At 44.1% G+C, this 22,536-nt stretch overlaps 1 protein-coding gene across 1 annotated transcript in view; it reads right to left on the reverse strand.

Annotated features, from left to right (window-relative positions):
- Positions 1 to 4,826: 4,826 nt before the first annotated feature.
- The window catches only part of LOC149449696 (5-hydroxytryptamine receptor 3A-like), a 79,839-nt gene continuing 62,129 nt past the window's right edge, over positions 4,827 to 22,536 (reverse strand). Inside the window, exons 8-9 of the mRNA XM_089692855.1 lie at positions 13,771 to 13,977; positions 4,827 to 13,694 (exon numbers count right to left, since the gene is read on the reverse strand). Of these exons, the coding sequence (XP_089548981.1) occupies positions 13,414 to 13,694; positions 13,771 to 13,977 (488 nt within the window). The 3' untranslated portion in view covers positions 4,827 to 13,413. The remainder of the gene's footprint in view (positions 13,695 to 13,770; positions 13,978 to 22,536) is intronic.

A 22,536-nucleotide genomic window follows, 5' to 3' on the forward strand; every position in this document is an offset into this window, starting at 1 on the left:
TAAATAAGGACATGTGCATTCCAGTGCAATTTCGGTGAGTTCTGGTGCGGTTTTTATGTGTTTTACCGCGTTCCAGTGAAGTTCTGTGCAGAAAAAATGCAGCATGTTCTACTTTTTTTTTTCTGCAACCGGAACACACTGGAACTGCAAGCACTGATGAGAACTATGACATCGACAACCATACTACTTTCTGTGCGTTTTGGATGCAGAAAAAAAGCAACTGAAACTCATGTAATGTGAACTGGCCTTGAGGGCACACAATTCTAAACACTTTTTCTGGTGAGGGATGCCTCCGTATATACACTCTGGACACCTCTGTTGTCAGCGATGTTTCAATGTAACGGGTTTATGGCTAGACATAGAGGCTGAGTCCACTTGTGGTGACATAAACCGAGAGAAATCTCATAATGTAGTAAATACATTTATTAAAAAAATAATTAAAATTGCACTTACAATAAGTAAAGTATAATGCTCTAAACGATTACAAAGGTGCAGTAACTCCTCCACGCTGGTTCGCTTACATTCCACTGAACTGGACGTGATGTTACTCGTAGATCAGAAACCGGAAAGTCCTTCAACGTGTTTCGCCCCTCCCTCAGGGTGTTTTTAAAGATGTGGGGCATGGGTCACCAAGCACTTTTGAGATTTTTAAGCACTATGATATTTCATGAATGAAAAATAGCACAGAGCACTTTATTTATTTATTATTTATTTATTACAGGTATGTTTATAGTGCCATCAATTTACATATATATAGTACATTCACATCAGTCCCTAACCCTCAAGGGGTGTACAATCTAAGGTCTCTAATGCAGGCCATAGACGGAAAGAAAACCGGCCGTTTTTTAACAAAAAAAGAAACATCGGTCGTTCAATAGGCCGACGTTACCAACAGTAAAAAAAATCGGCCGAATTTCTTCCCGTCTATGGCCGGCATTTAATTACTTCTGTCCCTGCAGAGAGCTCCGCTATTATATTTGACATTGAAAAGTATTGCGGTTGCAACATTGTATCTATTTGTATCCATTTCGGATACAGATGGGGAGTTTTTCGGATACAAATAGATACATTGTTGCAACCGCAATACTTTTTAATGTCAAATATAATAGCGGACTGGAATTCCTCTTTTTTCTCTTCTTCTTCTTCTTCTTCTTTCTCTTCTTCGTCTTCTTCATTCTCTTCTTCTTCTTCTTCTTCTTCTTCTTCTTCCTCTTCTTCCTCTTCCTCCTCTTCTTCCTCCTCTTCTTCCTCCTCTTCTTCCTCCTCTTCTTCCTCCTCTTCTTCCTCCTCTTCTTCCTCCTCTTCCTCTTCTTCCTCTTCTTCTTCTTCTTCTTCTTCTTCATTCTACTTCTTCTTCTTCTTCTTATTCTACTTCTTCCTCTTCTTCTTCATTGTACTTCTTCTTCTTCTTCTTATTCTACTTCTTCTTCTCTTCTTATTCTACTTCTTCTTATTATTTTTTTCTTCTTCTCTTTTTCTTGCAGGTCATGGCTCATACGCAGATTTTTTATCAGTAAAAAGATCGGCCGATTTGCCCATCATTGCCGCGAAAATCGGCCGATCGGCAAAATCAGCCGATTTTTTTCCAACTTTGCCGATCAAAATAATTTGACAAAATCCAGAAAAACGGCCAACCAATTAACCCATTAACGGTGCGGTAATCGGCCGATTTTTTTTTTTCGGATGATTTTCGACCCATCTATGGCCTGCATAACTCACATTCATACACAGAAAAAATGAGGAAGGGTCTTAACAGCGCAAACACTGCAAAGTCCTGCGAAATGGTACTATGGGGTGATCGTGGTATTAGTGGCTACTGTATGAAGAGCGTATGATTCCGTGTGGCACTGAGGGCAAGGCTTCCAAATAAGCTGTAGCAACCTCTGTAGATTAGAAAAGGAGAGAAGCGCCTCTAAGTGCAATAAGTCTTTTTATTCAAGTGTAAATGTAGAAACACTCACATGTGTGAAGTAATCATAAGCTTCAAAACCGTGGTTAACAATAGTTAATGGTGGGGTGGTAACCCGGGTGAAGAGCCGTCATCTTACTGCGATGTGGGGAGGTCAGCTCTCGGCTGGAACAGTGTGGTGGCTGGAGGGGAACAGCGGTGAGGCCAGCCGGCGTGCACGTCCTCCCTCAGAGCCGGATGGAACGCACGCTGGAACGTAGCAGCGGCGTGGCCGTGATGACGTCAGATCCCAGGGTGCACTGCGACGCACGGCCTTCCACGGCTAGCGCATGCTCCGAAATGAGGCGCAGTACACCCTGGGATCTGACGTCATCACGGCCACGCCGCCGCTACGTTCCAGCGTGCGTTCCATCTGGCTCTGAGGGAGGACGTGCACACCGGCTGGCCTCACCGCTGTTCCTCTCCAGCCACCACGCTGTTCCAGCTGAGAGCTGACCTCCCCACATCGCAGTAAGATGACGGCTCTTCACCCGGGTTACCACCCCACCATTAACTATTGTTAACCAAGGTTTTGAAGCTTATGATTACTTCACACATGTGAGTGTTTCTACATTTACACTTGAATAAAAAGACTTATTGCACTTAGAGGCGCTTCTCTCCTTTTCTCATCTCACATTCATACACATACTAGGGCCAATTTAGACAGGAGCCAATTAACCTACCAGTATGTCTTTGGAGTGTGGGAGGAAATCGGAGTACCTGGAGGAAACCGGAGTACCCGGAGGCACAAGGAAAACATACAAACTCCAGGCAGGTGGTGCCATGGTTGGGATTTGAACCAACGACCCTAGTACTGCCAGGCAGAAGTGAAAACCATTTAGCCACTGTGCTGCCCATTTGAAGATCATATGGAAGATAATGAGCGTGGAGTACTTTTATTAGAGGATTCACGATATAGTTCACAGTATTTAAATTTGGACATTGAGCCTGAGGCGGTGCGGTATATCGCATGTGATTCGCACAGGAACCGCACCGCATTCCTGTACAAATCACATGCGATTTGTATGCGGTGTGATTGGAGCCATACATTTTGTATGGCTCTAATCGCACCACACCCACACCAAAAAGGTGCAGGACCCTTTTTTGGATCTGTGCTAGAATCGGATTGCATGGGAATTCACACCTATGCAATCCAATTCTGCACATCGCGTTTTGCGGACCGCTTTTGGGGTTGTTGTTAACATACACACCTGCAGCAGTTCGCATGAACGGGGTGCGATTCTGATGCGGTGCGGAATTCGCACAGAAAACGCTGCAAGCTCCGTGATCAGTGTGAACCAGGCCTTAAGGACAATTGTACTGTTGTGCGCTGTGTTATGGTTACCTTCATTTCTAAAGTCTATGGGAATGGAAAACCCTCTTGAAGAAGATCAGATGCACCTGTCAGTTAATTATTATATACAGTAGGATATACAGCAAGGGTAGGCAACCTTAAAGAGGCGGAGATCTACCTGAACCACATGGGAGAAGTCAAAGATCACCGGACACAGTGTCAGCTCCGCACACCTGATTTAAACCTCTAATTACCGTTCTACTGTGTCTCAATCGCATGCATTGCACGGCAATCTTGGATTTACATCAGGTGGTGAAGAGGCAACATATCGCCTCCTGACCACTTGTCAATTACACTCAGATCACTTTTCAGAGGAGCAGCAGTGCACCCATAGGGATTGTTCACATATAAAGCTGGGGGGTGGTAAAACCCTGCGTTTAATTGTGGTTTTAGCGCTCCCAATCCCTACCTTCTTTAGCTGCTGAGACAGCATCGAAAGGTGTGCACGTCGCAGCAGGAATTAAACCCCCTGTTGCTTTTGGTGGGTGATACCACTTGATGATTGCAACCCATTCAAGTAAATGGGGCCACTCTGCAAGCACCCTGCAACCACATGCTTCTGCAGTGTCCAAGGGGTTAAAGCAGGTGCTAAAAAAGCAACACAATGCTGCCTGCTTTAGCCCCTTGTTTGCTGTACTGCCCAAGGTTGCAGGCACCTGCAAAGTGGCTTCATTTACTTGAATGGGTTATTCTTGGCAGGTGCCACACTCACCAACCATGACAGGGTGTATAACTCTTGCTGCTGCTGCAACATGTGTACACCCTTGGGCACTGCAGCTAAAGGGGGTACCGTTGGGGACTCGGGAGGGGGTGGTAAAAAACACATCTTAACTATGGGGTTTTACCACCCTCCAAACTGCAAATGTAAATTAACCCTTACTGTTCTGAGCCCCCTAGAAGGCTGCTTTCACACTGATGTGTTGCAGTTTACCAGCAGCTCAGTGCATCATGACCGTCCTGGGTTAGCTTTGCTTTGCCATAGACTTCTATTATATCGACTCTGTGGAGCACACCAAACCCACAGGATATATTGGATGTCTATGGCTAAGTACAGCAAGCCTGCAGGAAAACTGCAGTTACACTGCACCGGCAGCGTGGGTAAACCACAGCAGATCAGTGTGAAAGCAGTTCTATACTATTATGCCCAGTGTATTGCTTCACACTGACCTGAAGATCTCTTCTTTCCTGCTGCTGGCACCACTCTAGCTGGGAAAAGATATGGAATGCAGTTGGTATCACTCTGCATGGGACAGCAGCCGGCACTACAGAGGAGGCATCAGCTAATGTGGCACTTGCTCCCTACTACAGCTTCTGCATTGCACTCTGCTTGATGCTCTTTGATGGTGGGTCAGCAAGCCCAGGCCGCAGTCACCTGGCTGCGATCTACTGGTGGATCACGATCTACTGGTTGCTGACCCCCGATATACAGTAAATAGTAATGTTATGGATTTTCTAGTTGAGCCACTGAACAAAAATTTAAATATGTAATTGCATGGAAGAGATACAAAGGACACAAACTCTGTGTTTAAAATTTCTATTATGACAAGCTTTATTATTACATAATATTTTATACATAAATAAGAAAGGGATGTGTGACACATTATTAAAAACCAGCAGATAACATAATGTCACATGTCAGCAGCTATCTATAAAAGTTGCAAATTAATACCTTGAGAAAGAAGGGGGTGAGAGCGACAGCATTCTAGCATAAAGTTCAGTCTATATGTAAAATACACATTGCAAAACCATTGCATAATAAATAGATGCACCTGTGCTTAAATGAACGTTACCAGTGAGTTTCTTTATCAGAGCCAATAGTTTGCGCAACACTTCACAAAATGATGGGGAGACAATACAGTCACAATACAGTTCAACACAAGAGAAATCAGGGGGACCTTGCCCTGATGAATAAGCCCACAACCAGTGGTGTATTTAAATTGGGGCCCCCCCTTCCCGCAGAAAGAGCCTGACATTGACCAAGAACACCCCTGCACTCCACACGAGCCACTACCACTGCCCCCCCATACACCAGCCACCATCCCCCATGGTGAGAGAAAGACACTCACCTTCACAGTCCGGACATCCCTAGGAACGAGAGTCGGGCTGTGTATACACCGTCATGAAACCCACAGAATCTCTTGGAACCCACCAGGTCCCCATGCCGTGTGTGTCCCTACTTCCGCCCCTTCTTCCAAGGGGCAGTGCTGCCCCCCTGAAAAATGCCACCCTAGGCAAATGCCTTGTTTGCCTTGTGGTAAATGCACCCCTGCCCACAACCCATCGGCACCCACTCATATTCTCACATTGCAGATATACAACTATAAGGCCGTAGGCACAGGGGTGTCTAGGCACGCTTACACAGCAAAGAGTCCACTACAATTTTTCAGGAGGAATTCCAAACGAACTTTACATTTTTTGAGGAACTGCTTAGGCACAATTAAAGCCAACCATACATGGATCAAAATTTGGCCGGTTTAGCAGGAATCCACCAAATTTCGATCCATGTATGGGCGGGCTGGCTGTACAAAAGTCGATCTACCGGTCAACTTCTGTACAACCACCCTATCAGGTTTTTTACAATCGATCAGTGACACCAACCAGTGCCTGGTTTGGGCTGGAGACCACGCTGGACCAACTGGATTGGTATATAGTCGTGGGTAGGTGGTTACATGGGCAGTGAAGAAGAAATTGTTTCCAGAAGGTTGAGACCAGTGGTGAATGGTGATAGTGGACCCCCCTGGGGGGCTTAAGCTACTACTTTTCTGGTACAACCGTGTGGTCGCTTCAACAAGAAGACTTGGGTTAAAGGGAAGGAGCACCCACGGTCCAGAAAAATGCAAATCTCGGTGTAGGGTTCACAAAATGATTATTGGAAGGGTAAAACATGCACATCAAACCATCGTGACTAATGTATAGGTTGTCTTACATTTATAGATGTTCCCTACTAGATAGCAAAAATCTTCGCTTTTTAAGTTAATTTCCTCTTTAAAGCATGAATTTATACAATAGAGTACAAGGCCTGGTAACAGGGTCTCTTCAAGTGATAGAAAATTTAGTTCATTTAGTCAAAGTTTTATTATACCAAGGCCAGTACAAACGCAGTTGCATTATGGTAATCAGTGTGATTATTATTCCAGTATGACTTTTTTTTTTCTAAATAAACAAAACGCTAATTAAAAAGTGAATTAATACAAGGAAAAGAAAGTTCTCAAAGGAAATAACATAATGGTGTAACAGCAGGAGAAATGCAGATGAGAAGATGTAGAACTCCCTAGGTGCTAAACGAAGAGAAATCTGTTCCAAGCGCATTGTCTGGCATTTTGCATGTAAAAATTAGTTGTGACTATGGGAGTCAGTCCATTCAATCTAACAACACATACAATGATACCAGACACAGACATGTTCCATTTAAAAGGACTTGGTACTCATCCAAACATCCAAATACATAATATATTTATTTCTAACAGGTACTTACTGTATATAGCGCTGTCAATGTATGCAGTGCTTTACATATATATTGCACATTCACATCAGTCCCTGACCCTCAAGGGGTCCCTAACTCACATTCATACATACACATACTAGGGCCAATTTAGACAGGATCTAATTACCCTGCGCTCACTCATCCCTTGCCTTTCCTGACCTGCCGGGCTGCATGCTCAGATAAGGGTCTGGTATGGATTTTGGGGGAAACACCCGCGCCATTATTTTAAAAATTTTGGCGTAGGGGTTCCCCTCAAAATCCATACCAGACCCAAAGGGCTTGGTATGGATGGGAGGGGGGATCCCACATTGTTTTTAAACATTTTTTTAATTGTGAGGCAATACTGACAATATTTTTTACATTCAGCTGTCAGCGGGGAACTAACAACTGAAACATGAATGAATGTTTCACTACTAAAATACTGTATGACTTAATATAACTCATGCAGTATTTTAGCAACTGAGCGATATCTTACCACGTACTCAGATGCAGTAAGATACTGCTCAGTAAATTGTTTGTGTTCAAAGTTCGCGGTCGAACATTCTATAGGTTCGGATGTTTGACTGCGAACCAAACGGGGGGTGGGGTGTTCGACCCATCACTAGAGGGATATGCTTTGTTCATATTTCATGTCTGAGGCTTACAACTACTTTAAAGAGTAACTATAATTTTTTGCTCAAAGGAAATACTGTAGCTGTTTTTTCATCATGTTCTTTGGATACTGATTCCCAGTAGGAGGGTCCAGGGGCGGACTGACCATTTGGAAACTCGAGCACTGCCCGAGGGCCCGGGGTCAGTAGGGGGCCACATGAGATGCCCCTGGTACCTTTTTCATAGGCTTTTTTGAGTTTGGGCAAGGACACAGGGGCCCCATGATCCCCTATTGCCCGGGGGCCCCATGAGTTGTCAGTCCGCCCCTGGGTGGGTCTGCTTCATTATTATCATCCTACTCATTTTCAGTGTTCTAATGAGCAAAGCTGCAGTGTCTGCATCCCTTCAGAAGTATTTGGGCAAGTGTGAATGGAGCCATTAGTGATTACATTCAGGCGACAGATTATGTGTGGCAGACAGAAGCTCCATTGAAGGTAATAGGAGGCTGACAGCTCCTGCAGCTAATCATAGTTGCTAGTAGATCATCTGCATCCAGGGCAGATCATACACAGGTAATCACTTTTTTTAACATGCTATATTATTTTTCCACCAATATGAACTAAACGCTTTAAAGTTAACCAAAATTCACGTAGAACTATGGCCTGCCATTAAAAATATGTGCTGCATTGGTTTTATCTTAAAGAGGCAATTGCAATCATTTGATATATTTCATATCCAAATTATCAGTTTTGTACCCAACATTGATTGTGATGGGAGGTGTCTGCAGAGGGTACCGTTTCCACAGACCTGCTATCATTTCCTGACCATTTATTATCAGCCAGAGATTATCTATGTGTAGCCTGACCTACCATGGTCATAGTAGAGCCAAACATATCAGTTCTGCTGGTTATCATTGTTGTTATCACTGACATTTATCAGATATTGTCTAGCCGTCCATAGATGCTTTGAATCTCAGCCAGTTCAGCAGGGACCAGCTAAGATTCAATCAAGGGACAGGCTCATTGTACCCAAGTCAATTCATCAATCGACTTGGGTACAACAAGCATGTAGGATTGTTAGGCTGCAATTATTGCCAGCAGCTATAGCCACTAGGCATAGTCCTTGTGTTCTCCAGACAAGGACGACTCCTTATGCCCCCCCACCGGGAAAGCACAATAGGTCTACGGGAGGGATTCCCCCATCAACACTTACTGTGTTGATGGAGAATCAAGCGATTTTCTTTCCTGGAACTTGTGGTTGCATAATCTATGGCCTGCCTTGGTAATGAAAGCACTGAGTACCCCTGATTCTGAAGGGTTCAATGCCTTTTGATGTTTAAATGTACCACATACATCCACGGTGCACTATATATACTTTGGATAACTGAAGGATGGGTTACAGTTTTTATCTGTTGTATGTGCTCTACCTTTTGTATTTCTTTTTGTAAAACTGAACTCCAGACAAAGGGCTACATACTGTAGATAGTTAAAATACAAATACAGTATGCAGACTGCCTCCACCACCTTGCAGTCTGAGTGCTGCTGTGTGCTGCTGTGCCCTGTCTGAGTGCTGCTGTGCCCCTTCCTCTCCCAGCCTGAGTGCTGCTGTGCCCCTTCCTCTCCCAGCCTGAGTGCTGCTGTGCCCCTTCCTCTCCCAGCCTGAGTGCTGCTGTGCCCCTTCCTCTCCCAGCCTGAGTGCTGCTGTGCCCCTTCCTCTCCCAGCCTGAGTGCTGCTGTGCCCCTTCCTCTCCCAGCCTGAGTGCTGCTGTGCCCCTTCCTCTCCCAGCCTGAGTGCTGCTGTGCCCCTTCCTCTCCCAGTCTGTGTACTACTGTGGCACTTTCTCTGCCAGTCTGTGTGCTACTGTGCCACTTTCTTTCCCAGTATAGGTAGTACAGTGCAACTCCCTCTCCCATTGTGGTGTGTATTGCTGTCCGTTAATCCGTCCGCGCAAAACAAATTTAGACACTTATGCTTTTTGTATAAATGCATTCAACTATTATTAAAATATTATAAAACTGCATTATACATTTTATATCTAGACTGTAGTTTCAGTTGTGCGCTCCATGATCAAGACCTTCCTATTCCTTCTGCATGGATCTGCATTGTAATTGTACTGTCCCCCTTTATATTGTAAAGTGCTGCATAAACTGTTGGCGCTATATAAATCCTGTACAACAATAATAATTCATTTAACCAAGTCAGAATTACAGAATTAAGTTTCTTAAAACAGTTCACATGTTATAGATGTATTAGGTCCTGTGATGGAAGATATATAGAGGCTATCCTTCCTAGTTTACTTTAGCAATAGCTAGTTGCCTGGTTGTATCTAGGTTCAATACTTCCAAATTCCTTATATTTGTACTTGTTCTGGATCAGTGTGACATTACCACAATGGTGGTGGGGAGGGGGGGGGATCAGTAATTTAATGGGGGGCCATGTGTCCATACTAAGAGGAGGGCACATGAAGGTGGGGGTCATCTGTCATTACCTGGTGGGGTAGGAGGTCATCTGTCATTACCTGGTGGGGAAGGGGGTTAATCTGTCATTAACTGGTGGGAGGGGGGTCATCTGTCATTACCTGGTGGGGTAGGAGGTCATCTGTCATTACCTGGTGGGGGAGGGGGTAAATCTGTCATTAACTGGTGGGAGGGAGGGGGGTCATCTGTCATTACCTGGGGGGGAAGCCATCTGTCATTACCTGTTGGGGGGTAGGTCATTTGTCATTACCTGGTGTGTGTGTGTGTGTGTGTGTGTGTGTGTGTGTGTGTGTGTGTGTGTGTGTGTGTGGGGGGGGGGGTCATCTCTCATGACCTGGTGGGGGGAGGGGGTCATCTGTCATTACCTGGTGGCGGGAGGGGGTCATCTGTCATTACCTGGTGGGGGGGATTTGTCATTACCTGGCAGGGAGAGGGGGTCATCTGTCATTACCTGGTGAGGGGACGTATGTCATTATCAGGAGGGGAAGTCATCTGTCATTACAGGAGGAAGGGTTCATCTATGATGAAGCTGAAGTGGGGGGCTCTTGAATGAGAGGTGATCTGTCGATACCAAGAGAAGGCAGGAGGGCATGTGTCATTACCAGGAAGGGAGGGTGTGTTACTTTTCCTTCATATCTTGCACCTCCATATTACTGCAGCCTGGCAATGAGAGAGGTAACCGGGTGCTGTTTAATAACATACAGTATAAGAGAAAGGTTTTTTTAAAAAACGGTGTGATATCTGCAGTGGCACATTCTCTGATCAGCCCCCCACCAGGCCAGTACAGTACCCCCCTCCCACCCCTGCTCAGCCCTGCACGTGCACACAAGGTGGGGGCAGGTAGGCCACACTGTGAGCTGCTGGCTGAAAGCAGTGGGCTTGTATGAGGATCTGGATGTCAGAGAACCTGCTGAGTTTCCTCTTTTACATACAAACCTAACGCTTTCACCCAACAGCTCAGAGTGTGGCCTGTCTGCCCTCACCTTGTGTGTACATGCAGACAGCAGGAGAGAGAGAAGAGAGTGAAGGCCACCATACAGCTTTTATATCTTGGAGAGTGGTGGGACCATCTTGGCGCAAGGTAGTGGGGTGCCCCAGGTCAACTTTTGCATCAGAGCCCACATGCTTCCAGCCACACCTCTGATTACAGGTTTCCTTTAAAGGTGCACACATTTTTGTGATTATGTTGCTGAACTAATAAAAAAAAAAAAAACTTTATAAAAGAAGAGTATTTGCTCTTGTCCCACCGCCTGTGCCTTGGAACTTGGAACTACGGCCAATGGCAGAGTCTTCAGCATCCAAGACTTCCGGCTGTGTCAGATACCCATGCCCCTGCCATTTGCTGTGATTCCAACCACTGCCTGTTACTTCTATATCCCTGGAACACACTCATGATGAAAGAGCACAGTTCTGTAATGGGAAGCACAGGCATCTGACATACTCCAAATTTTTGGGTGCTGAAGGTCAGAGCCAAGATTTGAAGAACCTATGTCAGGACTGTTAAATACTTTTGTTTTGCTATTTTTTTTTAAATTTTGTAAAAAGTTTTGATTTGGTTACTCACTGCCGACTACTACATATTTAGCCAGGTTGAAAAAAGACACAAGTCCATCTATTTCAACTAACAGAAAAAATAAATAAATAAATAGAAACCGTCAATATACAGAATCCTATAGCCACAGTTGATCCAGATGAAGAGGAAAAAACCCTAAAAAGCATGGTCCAACTTGCTTCAGCAGGGGAAAAATATATTACTGCCTGATCCTCTAGAAAGCAAATGGATATTATCTGAATCAATAACCCCTGGGGTTATTGGCCATAAATGTTAATATCTAGTTATGTATTATGTATTTAGGAATGCATCCTGCCCTATTCCAAATTTTCACAGCTCTTTTTGTGAAGAAGCCTTCCCATATGCCGAGGTTAAATCTCTTTTCCTTCATATGTAAAGAGTGCCTCCTTGTCGTTTTCTGATGATGGCAGTTTAGAATGGAGTTTTATGTGATTGAATTGCTCTATACCTGATGGCCTAGATAACAGTAACAACAACATTGATCAAAGCTGCAATAACTTTCCTGCAACCAGTATCTATGCTGCTTAGAGTGCAATCTGTATGAATTACTACACTAAGTCCTAGACCTTCTAACAGAGGTACCTTTTACTCTGGAAAACAAGTAAAGTCCTAATAGAACAGCTATCTAACAGGACAGTCCTTTGCCCTAATTCTTCAGACGGCTAACGTTGGGGCCCAGTCTTTCAGGTAGTACACATAAGCACAGTCCCAGCAAAGTCTGCATGCAGTTGGTAAGGCTGCTAGTTAGATGGCCATTCCCTATGTGTTTAGTCTCTGCTAGCAAGCACAGATCATTGGCAGCAATGCCTTCTAACCAGTTCCAATGATATAGTAAAAATGGTCCCACGATCTAACGGTCAGCTCACATGTGGATTTGCCTGGGGGGGAGGGGTGCTCCAATCCTCCTTAGGCTTAGTCCCAGCACTCAGGTGTAGGAGCTCTGGTCATAGATATTCACTGCTCCGATCCCGAACATCCAACAGACCCTTCAGCGGCTCAGTCCTGGCACTCTGTTCTCTACACAGGCTCAGTCTCCCTGGTGCTGGGCACAGACTCCACTGGCCACAAGTCTGCACACGCTCAAAGCCTGGGAAAACTCTGCTGCTTTCTTTCCTTCTCAAGGTGTGTTTGTGGCTCCTGTAGTTTACTCTCCAACAACACAGCAACAGATGGGGCGGTGGGAGCCCAAGCGCTCCTCTGGCCAGTGGGCACCAGCACACTTACTATGTCCCTGGAACACACTAGTGAGAACTGCCAGCAGGTGGAACCACAGTGCTGTAACAGGAGACAGACATCCAACATTCTCAAAATTATTGGGTGCTAAAACTTCTGCCAGAGAGCAAAAAGATTTGAAGAATCGATGTCAGAGCTGATACATAGGCTAGGGTGATACTGCTGCATGGATTTTGATCCAATTTTCAGCCAGTGCGACTATGAAGAGCAATTTGGATCCAGTTTGGATTTGGTTTGCACAATCTATAGGCCAAAATCACGCTGGAATCGCACCAAAGTAGTACAGGAACCTTATTTCAATATCACTTCATGCTGAGTCCTGTTGATGTGAATGGGCACCACTGAAAATAATGTAATTTCCATGGTCATGCGATTTTTTGAGACTCGCATCTGAAATCGCACTAGTGTGTTAAAAAATCCCCATCCTGCTAAACAAGAGCATTTACAAGTTTTGATTTAGCGATAAATGAATTATCAGCTACTATGATCCAATTGCTTTGGGCATATCCAAAGACGAAGGTAGAGCAGAAACATCATGGCTTCCAGACCCTTTATCACAAGGAAAAACCATAGCCCATGACCATTTTGTATGGATAACTATGCTTTCCCATATGAAACAATTTGTCATATAGCTCACCCTTGGTTGACTCCGCAGATCATAATTTACAGTTCATCATCATCTGAAGGTTCTTGTTCTGTTGTACAAAATGTCCTCTAGCTGACTCTCAGAACTTAGTTATGTCAAAGTCAACCCTAAATGGTCCAAACACAGAGCATAATGAGAAACACCAAAGTCACGGTGATAAGTTGCAGAACAAGGATTAGTCGGTCTAAAATGCGGGCTGCTGTTGTCCATTCTGTGTTTGTATCCTTCTGCTGCATATCAAGTGTAACTTCACGATGGATCCTTAAAATTTCTAACAAGATTCTTTTTAACAGTTTGACCTCTTTTTTAATATTTGAATTATTCTCCCGTGCTTTCCTCTCCTCTGAAACTTCTTCATTTGTTTCTGATTTTTTAGCATTTTCAGGATCTGTAAAATAAAATCAAGCCTTGTACAGAGAGGATAGGCAAACGGATGTCAAAAATATCTTGTAGTGGACACTTACCATTATCTGCTTTGACTGGGGTAACCAGTTTCGTTTTGGCAGAATCTCTTTTAAAGAACAGAATACGTGCTAGATGTTTCAAGACCAGTATCTTCATCCATACAGGGACCTGTGGGTTGCTTGTAGATTGCAGTGTCATGTAGAAAGTACCTATTGATCCAATGATGCTGAGAACCATCATGGTCATACAAATGCAGAAGAAAATACCTAAAAAAGGTTAGTGCTAGGTGTTACCCAAAAAAATTATATAGTAATAAATGCATTGAGCTGCATATAAAGGTAATATTTAATTCTTGGATAAGCACTAGAGAGCTGAATCACCCTAGTATCTCTCCAAAGTTTTCTCCAAAGCAAATTGTGTCTAATGAGTTATTCTCTTTCTTGCAACTGGGTTGATAGTTATTTGTATACTGTACACATTATAGGCAATCCATTGGGACAGCACAGCGAACAGCATATTTGGGCTTGGTAATAGCCAGAACAATTAGGTGGACTTGTTAATTCCAATGAGAACATCCTGTCTCTTACGAATTTTGAGAAGCCAGCATGGTGCTGAAGTTGCAGCGCCGCACAGATTTATTTTTGGGTGGGTTTGGCTTTTAAAAGGTTAAATTGCCCCTATGTATATTTAGGTGCAATGTATTTTAGACACACCAATTTAAGTTCTTCTAACGATCTACTAAACAGCAAAGTTACAGTCAATGTGATTTTGCTAACTTTGCTTAACCAACTATAGCTGTCCCGATTGGAAAATGTCTTGCATGGGATTATTCCCATGTAACTTTTTTTCATCCTGTTAAAAAGTGTTATATTACACACTTATTTTCCATTAATTAAAGCAGACCTTTCCCCCACCTCACCTCTTGGTCTCCCTATACCTGCCCACTCCAAAGACACGCTGGTAGGTACAGTATATTGGCTCCTCTCTAAATTGGCCCTAGTTTAGAAATGTGAGTTAGGGCTACCTTAGATTGTAAGCTCCTTAAGGGACTGATGTGAATGTATGAAACGTTGTGTAAATTGACAGCACTATAGATGTATCTGTAATAAATAAGAATCAAATTATTTTCGCCATCTAAAAAGACTGTTAAATTTTACTGTGCTTCTGTATCATGGCAAAACCACTAACAGATTATGCAGTATGTAAATGCAAACCTTAGTGGTAACTGTCTGCAGACTCTTCTGTATACGAACAATGTAGTGCAGGGCAACAACAAACGATCTACACACAGTATTCAGTGTGCATGTGCTCCGTACTGTATAAATCAGAATGCAAGCTTTAGAGTGCAACATTAAATTCTTATAATTCAATTAAAGACTTAAATAACACCAGCAACATGTTTGTGTGATTTTTCCAAATGAATTTATCCCCAAATGCATGCACAAAACTAAATCAAAAAGTAAAAAAAAAGTGTATATATATCTTTGTCCAATCCACCATATGTTCGAAGATATCCTCCAATATTGATCGTTTGTTGTTGCACTGCAGTTTTTACTATTTGTTTAATTTTAATGTGGGAACACATGACAGTGGATTAGCTGCAACATATTTTAGTGGGATTTTAGATAGATATAGCACAGTGCAAAAGTTATAGGCAGGTGTGAAGAAATGCTGTAAAGTAAAAATGCTTTTAAAAATATATACAGGGAGTGCGCATGCGCGGCCGCCGGGATCGGATGTCCCGGCATTAGCTCCGCACATCTCCGGCACTGACAGCAGCCCATAAAAGGGCATAGTGCCGCTTCACCCCCGGGTCCCCCCCCCCTGCCTCTCTCCGGACCTCGGGCACCTGCAATATGCCCGGAAAGACGGCAATGAAGAGCCGTGGAGGCTCTCAGCTGCGGCTCCCTGCGGGGACTGGGAGGCCCAAGATGGCGGCCGGATCGGCGCCCGCGGCTCCTGGGGTCTCCTCTGCCTCTCCTGCAGCAGCACCTCTCCCTCGGAGAGAGAAGATGGGCTCCTCGTCCCACGCTGGGCCAGGGAGGACTGCAGCAGTATCATCAGATGGGGTGAGTGACTCCCTGCAGCCCCCCCCAGTCACCCTCCAGCCCTGTGCCACTGGAGTCCCAGGCTTCGGCCTGTCCATTGAGCCTTGACTCCTCTGCATCCTCGCCCTTGAGCAGCGAAATAGCTGCTATTTTTTCGAGCCAACATAGCGGTCCGGAACCCGTTGATGATAGCTCGGCTTCCTCGCCAACGATTCCTCCTGATCCGCCTCTATACTCTGGAGATGCGACTTTGATAGCTCGGTTCGCAGATTTGCTACAACGCGAATTAGACAGAGCTACATCAAAACTGGCGGCTGATCTAAAGCAGGATTTTCAGGCCTTGGGCCACTGTCTCGACAGTATTGAGGCTAAAGTTGATGCGACAGTCCAAAGTATCTCTCAAAATTCTAACATGACCACCGACTTGCAAGATCGCCTGGAGGAGGCGTATTCTAAAATTGATGACCTGGAGAATCGAGCCAGGCGATACAATTTTCGCATTAGAGGTCTTCCTGAGTCGGTTAAGGAGCTTACTAGCTGCGCACACACCCTCATGCGGTCCGCTATGCCTGCTATTGATGATCTTCACCTTGAGATCGATCGCATTCACCGGGCACTGATCCCCCCCCCGGCAAGGGGGGCCTCCTAGAGATATCATCTTCAAGCCTCATTTTTTTCAGGTTAAGGAAGCGGTTATGTGGTTTGGCAGGGAGAATCCAGATATAGAGCTTGCAGGGCACAAGATACAAATCTTTGCTGATGTCTCGTCGGCCACTATCCAGAGACGGCGATCCCTCAAGCCACTTCTGTCTCACTTGGTTCAAAAGGGCATTAAATATCGTTGGGCCTACCCTTTTCGTCTACAGTTCACTCTTAATGGAAAGTCCTATGGGTTTGCTACATTCCAGGATGGCGAGGAGTTGCTGCTTCAGTTAGGTATTATATTCGCAGTCCGACGTCTCATTCTCCTACGGGATCGGCTCCAGCCATTGTGGACTACTCCATCATCTAAGAAGCAGGGGTCCCGGAATCCGCCTGGGAGGATATCTTGAACTTTTGTGTTCTTTTGGGGACTTTTCGCTGGGATATGTTCGTTGATGGCGGCCTCTCTGTGGCTCTTAGGAGCGTTGACCGCTGTTGCTGTATTGGTGCGGGGGGATGGGCTGGGGGTGGGACTTGGGGTGTTACTTACATCTGTTTGAATACCATTTTCAGTGGCTTTAATTGCTTTGTTTTTATGTTCAATGCGCTATGCGTTTGATTTATTGTTGATGGGTTGTAATTGCTGTTAGTGCCGGAGAGTGTCTTTGCGCTCTCCCTGATTGGAAGACTCTTCCCCGGGAATGTTTCTCTGGGCAGACCTATTTCACCGCAGGGCTATTGCTCTGTATCTCCTGGTACATTGTTTCATTCATTTACTAATACTGTTTTGTGTACCGCGTTCACTTGGCATTTGGACTTTTGTGTTCCGAATGCTCTCTTTTCTTTTTTCTTTTTTTTTTCAGTTTTTTTTCTTTGTTTTTTTCTGATTTTTTGGGGGGTCAGCTGGCGACATTTAGGGACTTCTAGGGATCTTCATACTTTTAAAGTACGAGGGGTCTTTATTATGCTTCGTTCCGTAATTATTTATCATGTCTTCCGTACGGTCCACTAGCGGAGAAATTCGCTTCCTTTCTCACAATGTTCAGGGGCTCAATTCCCCATCCAAACGTATACAGGCTTTTGGCTCATACTACTCCCTTGGGGCGGATATAGTTGCTTTGCAGGAGACTCATTTCCCCCCCTCCTCTCCACGTTATATTCATAAAAATTACCCTCTCTGTTTTTTTGCTAATGCTACAGAGAAAAAGCGGGGGGTGGCCTTATGCTTTTCTCGCCGAGTGTCTTTTGTTGAATCTAAAATTATCCGGGACAAGGAGGGGCGATATCTTTTGGTGAAGGGCCACTTGGGAGGAAACCTTATCACTTTTCTAATTTATTATACCCCCAATACCAATCAGATTGAATTTTTCCAATCTCTGCTAAGCACTATGGTCGGAGAATTTGAGGGTGACGTTATTTTAGCGGGTGACTCTAATTTAGCATTGGATCAGACTCTAGATCGTTCCCAACCCGCCACGCTTCAGCCTCCTTCTAGACGGAGCCGTAAATTGGCTCAACTTTTATATCGATATGATTTTATTGATGCATGGAGGGAGGCTAATCCTACTTCTCGAGACTACTCCCACTACTCCAGGGCTCATAATAGTTATTCTCGCATTGACCATATTTTTCTTCATACATATTCACTCCCCAAACTTGTCACTGCTAAAATCTTTTCCACGCCCTTGTCTGACCACGATCCAGTTTCTATCACCTTGTCGTCCGCGACTCTTGGTAAGACGGCTTTTCATTGGCGTCTTAATGACTCTATTTTGGGTAATCCCTCTCATTGTCGGGAAATTTCATCACACCTACAAATGTTTTTTGATTTTAATAAAGCAGAGGACACGAACCCGGCGATTAATTGGGCAGCTCATAAGGCCTCAGTCAGGGGATATATTATTCAACTCTCTTCTCGTTTAAAAAAAGCCCGAACTGACCTACTTGCTACTAAAACTCAGTTGTATACTGACCTGGTTGCTCAACATAAGCAACATCCCAGTTCTGCTTTGTTGCTTAAACTTGACCAGGCCCGACTAGAACTTAACTTATGTCTTACTACCACTGCGGATAAACAACTTCGTTGGTCTAATCATAAATTTTTTACTTGGAGGGATAGGCCTGGCACCTTGTTGGCACGCAAGCTGACTCCTAGACATTCTCAGACGGCCCTCCCTAAGCTCAGACTGGACAATGGTTTGTTATCCCAGGACCCGGGTAAGATTCTAGACCAATTCCAGTCTTTTTACTCTCAGCTTTATAGTTCGCCCACGGGGGGCTGTTCTTCTTCCTCTCTGGAGGCTTTTTTGGAGTCTATCTCATTTCCTCCCCTCCGGGAGGCACATAGGGAGCTAATGGAACAACCTATCTCCTGTGAAGAAGTTGGGAATGCGGTGAAATCCCTGGCCTCTCACAAGGCTCCGGGACCGGATGGTCTTCCCAATACTTACTATAAAGCTTTCCCGGACATCCTGATACCCCATATGGCCCTGTACTTTAATTATTTGCGGGAGGGGGGAGTGGTTCTCCCAGAGGAAAATAAGGCATTCATTAGTGTCATTCCCAAGCCTTTCAAGGATGCCGCTATGGTCTCCAATTACCGGCCTATTTCTTTAATTAATTGTGATTTAAAGATTTTTACTAAAATCTTGGCCCTACGGCTCCATAATTTCTTGGCTTTATACATTCATGATGACCAGTCTGGATTCATAAGTGGTCGACAAACATCGGACCAAATTAGGCGGACTATAGCTTTGCTGTCAGCTGTGCAGTCCAATTGGGATGGATCGTCGCAAAGGGAAATTTTATTACTGTCATTGGATATTCAGAAGGCATTCGACAGTCTGTCCTGGGACTATTTGTTTAGAACGTTGGACAGGTTTGGGTTTGGCCCTTATTTTACGACGCTGTTGCGGGCCCTCTATTCTACCCCGTCAGCTCAAGTCTCCATTCGTGGCTATAAATCAGTTCCTTTTTCGATAGAGCGAGGAACTAGACAGGGATGTCCTCTTTCTCCGTTGCTCTTTGCATTGGCAATGGAACCTCTTGCGATTGCTCTTCGCGCTGATTCCTCTATATCGGGTGTTACCTGTGGTCAAAGGGTTCATAAATGCGCCCTATTTGCCGATGATGTTCTTATGTACATATCTGATCCTCGAACGTCTCTACCTAGTTTCTTCCGTCTGTTCCATCGTTTTTCGGAGGTCTCGGGTCTTACGCTGAATTCCTCTAAAACTGTTGCTTTGAATATCTCGTTACCCGATTCAGAGGTTCGCTACTGCTGGGAAAATTTTGCTTTTCAGTGGGCCCCTGGTTCTCTCCCCTATCTGGGGATTCTCCTTACGAAATCTTTATCGACGCTATACCAGGCCAACTATCTCCCGCTTTTCAAACGACTTAAAAATGACTTACTAGCCTGGCAGGATCTTTCACTTTCCTGGTTCGGTAGGATTAATTCTATTAAAATGACCTTCCTCCCTAGATTATTATACTATTTTAGGACGTTACCAATTCTGATTCCCAAACGAGAACTAGTCTTACTGCAGGCTGCAGTCTCCAGATTTGTATGGAGGGGAAAACGCCCTAGGCTGAACAAATCTACTTTATTTTCTTTGAAGAGGCATGGTGGTTTGGGACTCCCTAATCTTTTCGCATATTTTCAGGCGGCCCAAATAGCACAATTATCTTGTACTACGGCCAGGGGATATGTCCCCCAATGGGTTGGGATTGAGGCTCTTTCGTGCCATCCATATGCTATTGTACTCTCATGTGGCTTCCCACTAGATTGCGCCCTCCTATTTTGTGTCCTACTCTATCCTATTCCTTGTCAGTGTGGGATAGATGGCGAGCTCGTAAACCTTTCTTCTCTCCGCATACCCCGTTGGCTCCGGTGTTTGGTAATCCTGAGTTTGCTCCGGGTTTATCTTTCGCGAGGTTCCAATGGTGGATTAATAAGGGGTTGCTACGTATTGGTGATTATTTGGATGGGGTTCGCCCTCGGTCTCTTCATTATTTTGTGAATTTTTGTGGGATGCCTCGTGGAGAGATATTTCGTTATCATCAACTTCGCTCATTTATTGATCGCAAACTTAGACTAATCACGGAACCTTGTGCGCTTACTTCCCTCGAGGTCTCCTGTGGGGTAAGTGGGCTAATGCGAGGTCGCTTGTCCATTGTTTATGCTTTGTTGGTTGATCCCCTAATTAAATTGTCTTACATGATTTTATGGGAACGGGATTTAGAATAGTTCGTTAGATTTGGATACCTGGCGGACAGCGGCCCATGCCCTATCGAAGATTTCAATTAACACTGATCTTGTTGAATCTAATTACAAAACGCTACTTCGGTGGTATTTGGTCCCTGCTCGCCTAGCCATAATGTATCCTTCAGTTTCCTCTGGCTGTTTCCGACGCTGTGGTCAAGAGGGTACCATGTTCCACGTCTGGTGGAAATGCCCAGTCGTGAGTAGGTTCTGAATCCGCATTTTTAATTTTCTTTACTCAGTGACAGGCATTAATATCCGTAGATCGCCGGAGGTAGCCTTGTTCAATATACTACCCTCTGATGTTCCCAAAAAATCGATTAAATTAATTTTATATATCATATTGGCGGCTCGCATTACTATAGCTAGGAGTTGGAAGCAATCCTTGATCCCGCTAGATAGAGTGAAACAAAAACTCAATTGGATAATGGTTAATGATAAACTGACGAGTATCGTCTCTGATGATGTGTAGAGATTTGAGAGGACTTGGGATCCTTGGATTACTTATAGTACTGTATCGTGAGTGTCTGGCAGCTGACCCCCCCCTTTTTTCTATAATTTTTTCTCTTTTTCTTTCAATTAAGCGTACTTTCTTTTTCATCTCTCTTTTTTTTTTTTTTTCTTTCTTTTTCTACTATTTGTTGAAACATTTTTATTTCTCTCTGTTATTTTTGGTCCATTCTGACTTGATTGTTGTTTATTGATCTTTGAAACTCGTATGTTTTGATGGCTATGGCATTTTTTATGTGTATTGTAATGCTATTGTCTGCTAAAATGTTTTTTTTTTTTTATTATCTACCAGTATTATGCTTATGATTCTGATTCTTGTTCCACCCTGTGGGTGGGCCTTTTCTTTTTCTTTTTTATTGTTTGCCATCTCCTTTTCATATGCTTGTTTCTTAATAATAATAATAAAAATATTGAAATATAAAAATATATACAGTATTTTATTGTTTAATTCAATAGTCAAAATGCAAAGTGAGTGAACAGAAGAAAAATGTAAATTAAATCAGTGTTTTGATGTGACTACCCATTGGCATCAATCCTTTTAGGTACACACAGTGCTTGTGCACACAGTTCTCGAAGGAACTTGGCAGGTAGGTTGTTCCAGACATCTTGGGGAACTAACCGCATATCTTCTATGGATGTAGGCTGCCTCAAATCCTTCTGTCTGTTCATGTAATCCCACACAGACTTGATGATGTTGAGATCAGGGCTCTGTGAAGGCCAAACTATCACTTCTAGGACTCCTTGTTTTCCTTATGTTGACAATAGTTCTTAATGACATTGGCTGTATGTTTGGGATCATTGCCCTGCTGCAGAATAAATTTGGGGCCAAAGCCATGCCTCCCTGATGGTATGGCATGATGGATAAGTATTTTCCTGTATTTCTCAGCATCGAGGACACCACTGACTGTGACCAAATTTCCAGCTCCATTGGCAGAAATGCAGCCCCAAACTTGCAAGGAACTTCCACCATGCTTCACTGTGGCCTGCAGACCCTCATCATTGTACCACTCTCTAGCCCATCAGCAAACAAACTGCTTCCCCCAAACACACAGGCATTGTCATTAGGAACTACTGTATCTTCAGCGTAAAAAGGAACAAGGAGTCCTGGAAGTGATGGTTTAGCCCCCACAGAGCACTGATCTCAAAATCATAGAGTCTGTCTGGCAATACATGAAGAGACAGAAGAATTTGAGATAGCCTACATCCACAGAAGATCTTTGCTTAATGTAGCTCTACCACTTTGAGAGCGACTGGCTTTGGATTCCCCTGAATTCCTGCAGAGCCTGGCCACAGACATTTTCCAACTTGTAATTCAGTCACAAAGAAACAGTCCATGGGCTTGTTTTGCATTTTTTAGGGATTTC

The sequence above is a fragment of the Staurois parvus genome, unplaced genomic scaffold (assembly GCF_062004578.1).
Source record: "Staurois parvus isolate SC_StPar_1 unplaced genomic scaffold, SC_StPar_1.0 ptg000607l, whole genome shotgun sequence".
In the NCBI taxonomy this organism is placed as follows: Eukaryota; Metazoa; Chordata; class Amphibia; order Anura; family Ranidae; genus Staurois; species Staurois parvus.